The sequence below is a fragment of the Schistocerca nitens genome, chromosome 2 (assembly GCF_023898315.1).
Source record: "Schistocerca nitens isolate TAMUIC-IGC-003100 chromosome 2, iqSchNite1.1, whole genome shotgun sequence".
Lineage (NCBI taxonomy): Eukaryota > Metazoa > Arthropoda > Insecta > Orthoptera > Acrididae > Schistocerca > Schistocerca nitens.
Genome location: NC_064615.1, coordinates 688,645,766 through 688,659,645, shown reverse-complemented (window position 1 = coordinate 688,659,645; position 13,880 = coordinate 688,645,766). Strand labels below are relative to the sequence as shown.

The window sequence follows — 13,880 nt, the reverse complement described above, 5'->3', positions numbered from 1 at the left end:
AAACATGTACACATAACATCTTTTCTTTATTTGTGTGTGAGGAATGTTCCCTGAAAGTTTTGCCGTACCTTTTTGTAACACCCTGTATAAACGATTTGGGAGACAATCTGAGCAGCCGTCTTAGGTTGTTTGCAGATGACGCTGTCCTTTATCGACTAGTAAAGTCATGAGAAGATCAAAACAAATTGCAAAAAAATTAAGAAAAGACCTCTGTGTAGTGCGAAAAATGGCAATTATCCCTAAATAACGAAAAGTGTGAGCTCATCCACATGAGTCCTAAAATGAATCTTTTAAACTTCGGTTACACGATAAATCAGTCAAACCTAAAGGCCGTAAATTCAACTATAGTTCAATTCTTTTATCTTGGCGGCTCGCGTTTGCCCGCCCAGACGCGGGAGATTGCTGCATTGCCAGTTGCACGCGCCAAGAGAAGCAGCGCTATAGTATAGTATAGTTCGCAAACTTACGTGTAGGGGGGGAGCGCGCAGTTTATGAAGTAAAGCCACCACAGCCGCATTAACCCTTTCGCTGCTACAGAGACGTGCTCCCCGCATTCCGCGCTGTGCGCGATTTTATCACTGCACTGCTCGCCTGTGCAGACACATGGTGTTCCGATTGCTTTGACACACTTATCATTCGATTTTACAAGAACTATTTGGCCCAAAAATTTGATTTTTACACTTCTTCTTGACTGATACCTTCCCCCCATGAATGACTTAATTTTGTTTCGATGTTCAACGCAGTTATTGTGCAGCATTAAATGAAGTAAACCATTGCACGAAATTTTGAAGAGTTTGCAGAGGTAAAAGTCCAGAGCGTATACTTTCCGTATGGTCGATTTTAGTTGCCACCAGAAATTTCAAAAAATTACATTCAAACGAATAAAATTCATGAAGTAAGACACTTCGATACTGTTTTTAAATAAAGAAAATATGAAGCACCGAATAAGGTTTGAACTCAGAACTTTTCACGTAGCAGCCAAACACATTACCCATTACACACTAACGCAGCTCATCATTCAACAGTCTTCCTGCAGGACTTCAAAACATCACGCAAAATACCGACAAACACTGTTCGTAAGACAATGAATTACTCACATTTCGTCGAAGTACAATAGAAATAAACAATTACTGCTGTTCCTTATTGCAAAAAAGCGGTTAATGAGAAAGATACAAACATCTTTCCTTGCTATCGCCTGAATTAGGAGGCTTATTGCTTGTTTGGTTTAATTAATTAATAGAATATGAAACAATTGGTATAAAGAATGCTTTTTCCAAACTTTCTATACAAGAAAGTCTGCTATCAAGACATTGCTTTTGTTCAATTACTTTATTTATGACTGAACGTTTCTAAAACTGAAGACACTCGTCCGTGCTCTGCACTGCAGTCGAGCTCTGGCAACGTCGTTCTCTGTTCATTGGCTGACTGTGTTTTGTGACGTCAGATGCGCAGAACGAACCTAAACTCGGCCGCCGTCGTAAATGACGCGCATTTTAGATACCTAGAATTACAATTGCGAACAACTTAAATTGGAAGGAACACACAGAAAATATTGTGGGGAAGGCAAAACAAAGACTGAGTTTTATTGGCAGGACACTTAGAAAGTGTAACAGATCTATGCTTGTCCGTCCTCTTTTAGAATACTGCTGCACAGTGTGGGATCCTTAACAGAGAGGATTGTCGGAGTACGTCGAAAAAGTTCAGAGAAGGGCAGCACGTTTTGTATTATCGCGAAATAGCGGAGAGAGAGTCACTGAAATGATACAGGATTTGGGATGGACATAATTAAAACAAAGGCGTTTTTCGTTGCTGATCAATCTACTCGCGAAGTTCCAATCACCAACTTTCTTCTCTGAATGCGAAAATATTTTTTTGACAGCGACCTACATAGGGAGGAACGATCACCACGATAAAATAAGGGAAATCAGAGCTCGTACGAAAAGATATAGGTGTTCGGTCTTTTCGCGCACTGTAGGACATTGGAATAATAGAGAATCGTGAAGGTGGTTCGATGAGCCCTCTACAAAGCACGTAAGTGTGATTTGCAGAGTATCCATGTAGATGTAGACAATTTCAAGATGTTTAGCCTTCCAGATCCCCCGACCTAAATCCATTTGACTTCCGGCGTGGGGACATCTGAAAGATCGTGTCTGTCAGCAGTGTATCCGGACTACTCCTGATGTGAATGATAGCACAGGACGACATATTGCTCTGATTACACCAGACATGCTTTGAGCAACTGTCGAGCGTGCCATCTTACGTATGTTGCTGAGTCGGGAGACTATACTGAACACATGTTGTAACTTGTGACCGTAGATTTCAACGTGCTGGAACCACCGTTATTATGTGTTCGATCGTTCCTCCCCTCTTCCTGCACCCACGCCACATTCTGCCAGCTTACAGCTCCATGTTTTCAGAAGTGGAACTATAATTTTTTTCAGCATACTCCGCGAGCGCACCGATTAATGAAAATACTGAAATGTTTCAGTGTTTTGCGATGTATACAGCTCGCACTGCAGCACTTGGAACACCGCCATTTTAATCAAATCACCCGGTATTATAGGAGGAGATTTCGAGCTTTCGTGCCTTCTTAGTTTTTATTTTATTATTTGCTCGGTTTTCGTGAAATGTCGCTAATGTTCCATTGTGACTTGGATTTATTTCCCATGGGTGCTATTTACGAAATGAGCCGGCTATATGAAAGCGAAGAATGATTCAGTTTGTATAACAGTTGGACAAAAAAAGCCTACACTGTGCAATAATTATGATCATACATTGATGAGACCATTTTAACAGACAAGAAGTCAGCTCTACTGAAAGAGAAAAATACAGTTGTTTTTGATATATTTTCTACTTAGAAATAAAATAAAATCACAGTGGAAATGGTAATAATAATAATTTCGTGTGGCTCAATGGTCGAATGCGAATGTTTCGACTCGATACCACTTTGGCGACTTCTTTGTTCCTAAGCCATCTCCGTTATCCAACCACGGAAAAGGGACCTACAATTTAACATGGAATCCCGTGGCGACTCCTCACATCATTGAAAGATGAAGGTTAAATTAAAGGCAGACTGAAAATTTCCGTAAGGGAGTTCAATCCCGCAACCTGTCTGTTTTCAGACAAGCGCGTTTCCACTAGAGCACGAAGCCCGACTAATGCAAAAGATAAAATCGCCCATGTGTTGCCTTTTAAATATTGTTTGAATGTATATATTTTTCCTAGGAAATAAATGTCGATGTTTTGAAACTATTGGTCGACATTTGTTCTCTTGTTCCACTTCTCAGCAGCTTGCCATAAAAATTATCACGAACGTCCGTTATAAAGCTTGATTTAGCCGTTCGTAAACTTACACAATTCTGATACAATATTTCGACAGTACCACATAACCTCACTTAATCATTCAGTACTGGGTTAAGCGAAGTTCGTTGAGTTGATGCTCCATCTATTGTGAACATTGTTTGATTGTGACGTAGCCTTCCTTTCTGCTGTCCTCCAGTGCCTGTTGACTTTTATTCAGTATTGGTTAAAAACAGTCTTGGTTATTCCTTTCTTCTTTATGTGATTTTACAGCGACTTCTGTGGTACATCTGTACTCCGAAAACCACCTTATGTTGTGTAGATATGCAAGTGATAAGCATCTCTGCACAACGATACAAAGTATTATAGTTCGGAGTAACAACATCTATATCCCGTATCTAAGGAAATCTCATGAAGCGGGCTTCTCATTCAGAAATCGCATTTGAATGTTGATTGTTTGTGGGAAGATGGTGCTGTGCCTCACGTACCAGCGCATGTCGGAAATCGACTTCACCAGGATCGTGATCCATCAAGACTATGGTCCCAACGTTTATTTAATGAGTTTTCTGATGCTTCGCCAGAACAATGGTTGGCACTGACGAAGACTACCCCTATACTGTTGGTGGCGAACTGGAGTCGAGCCCACGATCAGATGTTATACAGTGTCGTCAAGAACAGTATGAAAAGCTTGTGAGGGTGTTGCAGGGTAGGTTGTCCTCAGAAATAATTTTCAAGAAGAAAATCGATATGTTGCGCCGCTACTAAGTTATTTAGCATTGAAGTTAGTGAATGAGGTCGTAGCGCACGCAAATTTAGGTAGTCTGCAAGAGGCGCTGTCGCAAAACGTGTTCTTTTGGTTTCCTCAAATCAAAAGGACGTAAGTTTTGCTCACCTAGCTTAAATTTATCAGTTCCGAAGACAGGAACATTTTAAATGGTAATGAGCATTTCAACATGTGGTAACCCACAGACCCATAGAGGTCCGTGCGTTACCGCTTCTTAGCCCGTGCAAGTGCTTGAATTTGCGAGCACGACGGCCTGATTCGCTAACTTCAACACAAAATAACTCGGGCGCGGCGCAACCTACCGAATTTTTTTGTTAGCAATTATTTCTCAGCACAACCTCCTCTGCAGAACCTGTACAGGCTTTCCACGCTGTTTCTGACCATCCCGTACAGCTAGTTTTAAAAGTAAGCAGAATTTTGCACTCGATAAATTGTCTAACTCAACAATTAATAATACCTATCAAATACCCATAATACATTCTACAGCACTTAGAGGTGTAGAAAGCAAAAAAATTACAAATACTGGTCAAAACGCAACCTCGTGTTTCATATAAACAAAAACATTAGAAAATACCGGAACCTGCTTATGGAAGTGTCTAAGGTGCATTTCTTCGTGTAATTCTAAAACCGGTCACTAGATAGCAACGCCGACCAAAAGCATTTTTGTGGACACTACTATGAAGCTTTAACACTCTACCGTACTAGAAAATGTCAGTAAATATTTGCCCTTTTCAGCCCTATAGTCTATGGTGTACACCAAATTTTCATTAACATTACGATGAACGTATCACTTGCATTGTTCAGTAAGTATATAGAGGCAGTCTACATCACCAGCCCGGTTTACAAGTTGATATCCTGTAACGGGACATCCTCCTCTAGCATTACTTTTCCTCAACAGTAGTTATCGATACCAGTATTATTTTTCGAATTTTGGACAGGTCAGTATTGTCTCAGGTGCTTTTCTGAAAATTTTCATATAATTTTCTACACAGTAGTTAGATTTGAAGCTAAAATTTATGAAAGGGAATTACTTGATTTTGGATGTTATGAGCGATTAGTAATAGTTCTGAAATTATCGTTAAAAATCTTTTTTAGAAACATTTGAAATTAGGAATTATTTGGCACACTTAAAATTTCTATTATTAATTACGCAATCTAGTACTGTTTATTACGTTTATTTCTGGGTTCATTTAAAAAATAAGAATCGTAACTAACAGAAATTCATTTGTCAAGAAATTGTAAAGCATTTGGAATGTTGTTATTTCCGGTGAGTGAGGCAGTAGTAAGCATGCCTCTGATGTGATCGGACGTATTTTTGTATGTTGTGCGAACAATGTAATTTCAGCTTTGAATAAAACGTTCTCGGTTTTCCAGCCGCGTCAATTCGAATAAAATCCTCGAGCTTTCGATGGCCATCTCCGCCATCGTCGTCAGGTCTCTCGCTTATATAGGCATGATGACATCATCAGCAGCCAATCAGATCGATCCAATGTGGCGCGCGCGCGTAAGTCGACCCGGGCAGCTCGTGGCAGCACCGGTGACGTCAGGTGGCGCCAGAGGGAGGCGCCACGTTTGAAACTGCCGCTCCCGCGCCGCGCATCTGTCTCTGCTTTCTTTCGATGTCCAACGCCCGCCCCCATGCCCTGCTGAGTGTGTATCCCTAGTCTCTGTTGAAATTGTTGTTGTTTAAGCGAATCTCGGCCGCTTCCTTTATAACGGAGCCCCAATATGTAGACGCATGAGCCAACACTTTTGTATTTTCGAACTGTATTTTATGTCCATTTTCTAGGCAATGCTCCGCTATGGCCGACTTGCCAAGCTCCCTTTGTTTTATATGGCGCTTGTGCTCAGTAGAACGCTCCGCAACCGTGCGAATTGTCATTCCAATGTACATACTGCCACATTCACAGGGTATACCATACACACCAGACACTCTAAGAGCAATATCGTCTTTCACAGGGCACAACATATCTCGTATCGTGGGGGCGGGCCGGAACACTGTTCTTAGCCCATGTTTCTGCAGCAGACGTCCCAACTTACTGCTAGCTGCTCCACAGTATGGCAGGAATACAGTCCGTTTGGCCTCTTCTACTGATTCACCAGGTGTCTTTCGTCGGCGGCCCTTGAAAGCGTTTGCGATGTCTCTTCTGCTGTATCCATTTTCCCCGAAAACATGTTTTAGGTTCTGCAATTCAGACTGTAGATGGTCTTCGTCAGAAATAATTTTGCCTCTATGAACCAACGTGATCAGGACAGCTTTCTTGTGTACAGGATGGTGGAAACTATTGGCGTTCAAGTAGCGATCAGTGTGTGTTGGTTTCTGGTACACTGAATGACTAGGCTGGCCTCCTGCCTTCCGCTCAACCAAAACATCCCAGAATGGTAGCTTGCCGTGCTTCTCCACCTGGACAGTAAGTTTAATGTTGGGATGGACACCATTCATATGATGGACGAACTGCTCTAGTGTATCTTCACCATGAGGCCATATCAGGAAGGTGTCATCAACGTATCGTAGAAAGCAAGATGGCCGTAATGTCGCAGTTTTCAGAGCCTGCTCCTCAAAGTGCTCGATGATGAAATTTGCGACTGCTGGAGACAGTGGTGATCCCATGGCTGTGCCGTCAGTCATCTCATAATATTCATCGCAGTACAAAAAGTACGTTGTCGTTAGGACGTGACGGAACAACGTAATGATTCCAGATGGAAATTGTTGGGCCAAAAGATCCAGCGTATCTTGTATTGGAACCCTCGTAAAAAGTGACAACATCCAGGCTAACCATTAGGTCGTTTGGGCCTATCTTCATTCTCTTGAGTGTCTCAACAAATTTCTGCGGCTTGACGACATGGTGTTCGCAATGTCCCAATTTTGGTGCTAGTAATCCTGCCAGATGTTTAGCAAGTCTGTAGGTGGTCGAACTGATTGTACTAATAATGGGCCTCAGGGGAACACTTTCCTTTGGTAATCCATAAAGCCTGGGAGGTCTGGTGGCACGAGGCTTTAATTTCTTCACCATTTCATCTGGTAAGCCTGAATCCTTCAATAACTTCCTTGTCTTTCCGACAATGGCCTGTGTGGGATCACGACTAAGCTTGCGGTACGTGGGGTCTTCTAATAAATGTAGCATCGTCAGGTGGTAGTCTGCAGAGTTCAGAACCACGGTGGCATTCCCTTTGTCGGCTGGCAAGAGAACCAAGTCTTCATTCTCACGTAATAACCGTAAGCAACGTCGTTCCTCCTGGCTAATATTAGATTTTGGTGGCTTAGCTTTCGCCAGGATATGGCTGGTAGTCAGCCTGACGTCCTCAGCAGCATCGTGCGGAAGATTCCTTATGCACTGCTCTATTCCACTAATTATATGCAATATTGTCAGATGTCGTCAGCTTTGTTAATGTGAAAAATCAAAAGACTGTATGATATACTAAAATGTGACAGAATATATTGACGTACCAACAAAAATTCTGCAACAACAATCTTGAAATTTAATTAGATCAATTCAACTATGAGGACCTAAAATGTGAGAATTTCAGCTTCAAGAATCAGACCCCTAGACGATAAGAACTGGAGCCAACTCTACGAGGAAAGATAAGATTGTAACCTTCGCTCATCTCCAATTTTCATAAAAGACTAATGTGGACCACAGCTGCAACTAGGAAGGACGGGGGTAGATTACAACCCTATACTGTCATATTAGCAATAAATATACGGAGGCAGTCTACATCACCAGCTTAGTTAAGAAGTTGATACCCTATACTGTCATATTAGCAATCTCCAACAACTTGAAAATCATTGCAGTCACAAAACAGTCATAAAACTTTTTGCACAATAGCACACTGGTTTGCTAATTAGTTAGTTATGAGAAGAGCGAGTGACATCTCCAATAGACAGTGGTACAGTACGACAGCAGAGCGTCTGTGCAGAGACAGACCTTGCGGCCGGTGAAGGAGCCGGCGCGCATGGACCTGGCGCTGGCGTTCCCCGGGTGCAGCGCCTGCCGCAGCATCGCCAGCGGGCCGTCCAGCAGCTGCAGGCACAGCCAGCGCAGCTCCGCCCCCGCGGCTGCCGCCAGCCGCCACTGCGCCGCCAACGCCGACCGCCGCCCCCGCACCACAAGCTGCGCCACCTGCACCGTCCACCACAGCGGCAGCCGCACCGTCGCCACCACCGCCACCCACCACCACACCCTGCACACGCAACAGCCACGCCCCCGTTCACGCCACTTAACGTCCCTCCTCGATTACACAGAGGTGCACTGATACTGGAATACACGCTCTTTACTAGCGTTTAATTTGCTACACGGGGTCCGCTGTTGTTCACGATTTGGATACTTTTTTTTAACTTTGACAGCATTCCCTGCCTGCCACAGTCGATAGTTACCATAAAGGAGCGAAATCATACGCATCATGAGTCTGTGAATTTCGAGGCCCGTGAGAAAGATAGATCGCGGCGCATATGTCATAGCATGTGACGCTGCAGGTCGTACGGCGGGGACCGAGTAACTACCCGGTGATTATAGTTAAACTTTCCCTATTTAACACGTTATAACATGGAAACTAATTACATTACGACTACCAAAGTTGGTAGCATTAATTTCCAGAGTATGACTTGCATGATTTCCATGCATCCGTCCAGGTCCAACTATAGTCACCAGGTGCCGTGTTCAGTCATGGTGGTTCGTAGTCTCACACACCTGACCAGTCGCAAGGCACTTGTTGACGTGTCAACGTGAGCTTGGACAAAAGGAGCAGGGCATTATTGGTGAAGCTCTACGAGGGGCGTATGAAAAGTTCGTGCAAAGTCCGAGAGATGGCACCACCGGCGCGTATCGAGGTCATGTTTAGTTAGTAGCATCTTTGAAAAGAACATACACCAAGTTCCAGCCATATTGGTCTATTTATTTATGTTTGGCATTCGTGTGAATCAAGGAAACGAGTGATTGACAAAAAATGGACGAAAAAGAATTTCGTGTGGTGATTAAACATTACTTTATGAAAGACAAAATGCCTCAGGAGACTAAAGAGAAGCTTGATAAACATTACGGTGACTCTGCACCTTCGATTAGATCAGTTTATAAATGGTTTCAACATTTTCCCAGTGTCCATATGGGCACAAGTGATGCCGAACGTTCTGGACGCCCTGTGGAGGTTACAACTTCAGAAGTCACCGATAAAATCCATGATATGGTGATGGATGAGAGAAGAGTTAAGGTGCGTGAGATTGCTAGTACTGTGGGCAGCTCGAATGAACGGGTACATAATATTTTGCATAAGTATTTGGACATGAGGAAAGCTATTCGCAAGATGGGTTTCGCGACTGCTCACGCTTGACCAAAAACGGAATCGTATGAAATGTTGCAAGATGGGTTTGCAGCTGCTCAGGAGGCGTCGTTTCGTCACTGTGGATGAAACATGGATACATTACTATACTCCTGAGACCAAACAACAATCTAAACAATGGATTATCAAGGGAGAAACTGCACCAAAAAAAGCGAAGACCGTTCCTTCGGTCGGAAAGGTTATGGCGACTGTCTTTGGGTTCAAATGATTCAAATGGATCTGAGCACTGTGGGACTTAACTTCTGAGGTCATCAGTCCCCTAGAACTCAGAACTACTTAAACCTAACTAACCTAAGGACATCACATACGTCCATGCCCGAGGCAGGATTCGAACCTGCGACTGTAGTGGTCGTGCATTTCCAGACTGTAGCGCCAAGAACTGCTCAGCCACTCCGGCCAGCTGTCTTTTGGGATTCACAAGGGATAATCCTCATCGACTATCTGGAAAAGGGTAAAAATATTACAGGTGAATATTATTCATCGTAATTTGACCGTTTGAAAACCGAGCTGCAAGAAAAAAGCCGGCGATTGGACCACAAAAAAGTCCTTTTCCATGACGACAATGCATCAGCACACACCTCAGCAGTTGTGGTCTCAAAATTAATGGAAATAGGGTTCCAACTCGTTTCACATCCCCACTATTCTCCAGACTTGGCTCCCTCAGACTACTATTTGTTCTCCAATGTGAAGAAATGGCTGGTGTGACAAAGATTTTATTCAAACGAGGAGGTGATTGCAACAACTAATAGCTATTTTGCAGACTTGGACAATTCTTATTATTCGGAAAGGAACAACAAATTAGAACAGCGTTGGACGAAGTGCATAAGTCTAAAAGGAGACTATGTCGAAAAATAAAAAAGTTAACCCCAAACATGTAAGTAGTTTTTATTTTTGCATTTACTTTTCAAACGCCCCTCGTATTACAACGGTAATGCTGAGCAGCTGCACTTCGAGAACATCGCCGGCTGAAAGGATAATGGAAGGGTCCTCTTTCTCCACCTGCTGTGCAGAGCATGAAGTAGTTCGAGTCAACTGGAGAATTGGGTGTCACTCCGGGAACAGGCCGACGACAGGTTGCGCCACAGGTGGCTGATGAAATCGCTGTTGCTATGACGCACAACGCTGCGCGCAATTCCCGATCGTCAGGCAGTGCGCGTGCTGTTTCACGACAGTTGAACATTCCGTGGTCCACTGTATAGAAGATGCTTCGAATCATTCTCAAACGGTATCCGCACAAGATCCATATCCTACAGCAGCTTGCATCACAGGACGCACGACAGGATTGAAGTTGACGACGGCTGGCCCTGGACCATCCTATGGACAGACGAAGCTAATTTTTCTCTGACGTCAGGTGAACTCACGGAACAGTTTGGGCATCTTCACCTCCAGTCACTGTGCATGAAGTTCCTCCGTATGGTGAACGTGCTACCATACGAGGTGTGGCTAGAAAAAAACCGGACTTGTACTGGTGAAACAATAAAACGAATGCAATAAGGCTGAAAGTCGCGTGGCCTGTCACGTGACTCTCGCTCCGCCTACTGTTCGAGTTTCATCTGCCTCCTGCACTCAGTCTGCCCGTGGCGTCTGTTTTAAGTAGTTGACGTTTTGTCTGTGCGTCGGAAAATGTTGAGTGTACAGAAAGAACAGCGTGTTAACATGAAATTTTGTTTCAAACTGCCGGCCGCGGTGGCCGTGCGGTTCTAGCGCTGCAGTCCGGAACCGCGGGGCTGCTACGGTCGCAGGTTCGAATCCTGCCTCGGGCATGGATGTGTGTGATGTCCTTAGGTTAGTTAGGTTTAAGTAGTTCTAAGTTCTAGGGGACTGATGACCTAAGATGTTAAGTCCCATAGTGCTCAGAGCCATTTGTTTCAAACTAGGAAAATCTGCAAGTGAAACGTTTGTAATGTTACAACAAGTGTACGGCGATGATTGTTTATCGCGAACACAAGTGTTTGAGTGGTTTAAACGATTTAAAGATGGCCGCGAAGACACCAGTGATGACACTCGCACTGGCAGACCATTGTCAGCAAAAACTGATGCAAACATTGAAAAAATCGGTAAACTTGTTCGACACTTTCCTTGTCAACTCCTGTTAACTCAGACACTGCTCTGATTGTTAAACGGCTACCATACACCTCGTATGGTGTGGCTTCACGGCTACGCTCATCATTGCCCCAGTCTTTTTTGAACAGGTTGGCGCTCAAGAAGCAAAGACGTTCTGTGTGACTAGACAGCGTTAGGTAGTTTTACCGGTAGGGGGAGGCGGGACAGAAGCAGATTTGGCAGTTCTGTCAGGGGCGCAGAATCACCTCGGTGCGGCTCTGCGGTTGACGTTCGTACAGCGGACGTGACGAACAAACACACAGGTGATACGATAGGCTGATAGAGTAGGGTAGTGGAGTGAAGCGGAATATGCGACCGACCTGAGAGACGCCCAAAAGACGGCGGGCGGCGAGATGGCGCGCAGGGCGTCCGCCGTGGTGATGTGGGGACGGCGCGTCTTGGTGGTCAGCTCCTCGCACCCGGCTGCCGCCCACGCGCCCGCCACTACGGCCAGCAACGCCGGCAGGTCCCTGGGGGCGGCGCCGCCCTTTGGCTCCCAGCGGGCCACCGCCGCCCGCAGAGCGTCCTTACTCGTTTCTTGCAGCGCCGCCCACAGCGCAGGCAGTGTGCGCAGCACCGGCGTAGGCGGCGCGGGAGGCGGCGAGGGGGCGGGCATCGGCGGTGGTATCTCGTCGTCCTCCTGCAGCAGCGCCGCCGCGCACACGGCCGACACCATGTCCAGCAGCCGCGGGCCCTCTGCCTGCACAGGTAATCTCAATATGTGTAAATGATTGTGTGTATGTTCCCCATCTCCTTCTATACCACAGGATCGATTTCAGCCAAGTTTGGTACACATGCTACTTATTGTCTAGAAAGAAATACTGTTGGTGTAAGTACCACCCAGCTCCCGTAGTGTGGGGTTGAAAATTATTAATAATGCCTGGCATCTAGGCTCCTGCACGATTGGCGTGTTGCTCAGAATGAGCACACTGAGCAGAGAGTAATGAGAAGCGCAGGTGGATAGTCAGAGGGGGATGATGAGATGATGGAAAAAAGGGGGAGTAGGAGGTGGACAGAGAGAGAGGGGGGGGGAGGAGATGGACAGGGAGAGGGAAGAGGAGACAGAGATGGGGAGAGTAGGAGATGGATACAGAGATGTGCTGGAGGGGTCTGATGTGGTAGAGGAGAAGGACATAGAGAGGGGGAAAAGGAGATGGACAGAGAGACTGGGAAGGAGGAGACTGATAACCAGCCGCATTGGTTGTATATTACAAAACGTAGTGACATTACATGTACAGTATTACTATCTTTTGTAATATACAAAATTCGCGAATGTGGCTTTATCTGGTGTCATAAAACGGCTTTTTATGAATTTCAGACGCTCTCTTTTCGGCAGTTATGAGGTATTTCAGGTTATACAAGTCGTCTGTACGACATTTCTGGATGTACAGTATAATGTGTGTACATTTGTAGTTTCACGATCTATCTCATAAATCTATAAAGTTTACATGCAACCAAAGACTATAATGTACCTCCTCTTCAGCTGATACTGCTATTGCTACCATGTTCTGTAGTTCTCATCTTTGACAAGGTTTTGTATTTGACTGAATCCCTCAGTGTATTTCCTGATTACATCGGTTAGTGTGTGAGTAGCTGTCGTTGTGAATTTTGCTTCTTTATGAAAACTATTGTATACAGCTATTATTTTATAACGTTTTGTACTACTATGGTGGGCTCAAAAGTGCAAATTACTCATATTATGGTATAACTTTCCAGCCGATCGTGCCAATAAGTAATACAGTGTTTAGAGTTCTATTTACCTGTAAACAGTGTACTCTCAATTGATTTGATTTTTTCGTTTTAGGCTTGATAATGGTCATTTGACCGACACTAGTAGCGAAGAGCACTGTGCAAAACAAAGGACAGCTCAAGTTTCTCCAGGAATTTGAACAAATATTTGGCGGCTTAATATCCCCTCCTACAAACATACATATATCATTAGCAAAAGTCTCTCTCGCTCTCTCCCTCTCCCTCTCTCGGCCTACCAAGTCTTAATTCGATAAGTCCTTTATCATGCCAATACCGCTTGAATTTCCATTTCACTAAAACTTCACCGCCCTTCCAAATCCTCGAAAGCTATGGACTCAACCTTCCCTTCCGTATCCATCTATTATCCCCCACTGGGATCCTGTAGGATTAACATTCTGTCTCTCCTCTCCCACAAAGAACACCTTTCCGTTTGTTACACTTCCCACAAACTTGCCACCAAACGCCATATCGTATCATTCCTGATTATTAACCGTCACACTTGTAAGCCACCACTGCAGTCTCTCACATTACACCACTTTCCCTTACAGGATCTCGAAATCGCACCAGAGATCTACCGATCCCTGCAGCTTTAACAGAATACTCTGCTTCC

The 13,880-nt window shown here is 44.5% G+C and overlaps 1 protein-coding gene across 3 annotated transcripts in view; it reads right to left on the bottom strand.

The window, feature by feature from the left end:
• Positions 1 to 13,880, bottom strand: part of LOC126236842 (uncharacterized) — a 138,020-nt gene that overhangs the window by 52,275 nt on the left and 71,865 nt on the right. For all 3 annotated transcript variants that reach the window (XM_049946446.1, XM_049946447.1, XM_049946448.1), the window contains exons 5-6: positions 11,842 to 12,221; positions 8,011 to 8,266 (exon numbers count right to left, since the gene is read on the bottom strand). In XM_049946446.1, coding sequence (XP_049802403.1) covers positions 8,011 to 8,266; positions 11,842 to 12,221 — 636 coding nt within the window. The remainder of the gene's footprint in view (positions 1 to 8,010; positions 8,267 to 11,841; positions 12,222 to 13,880) is intronic.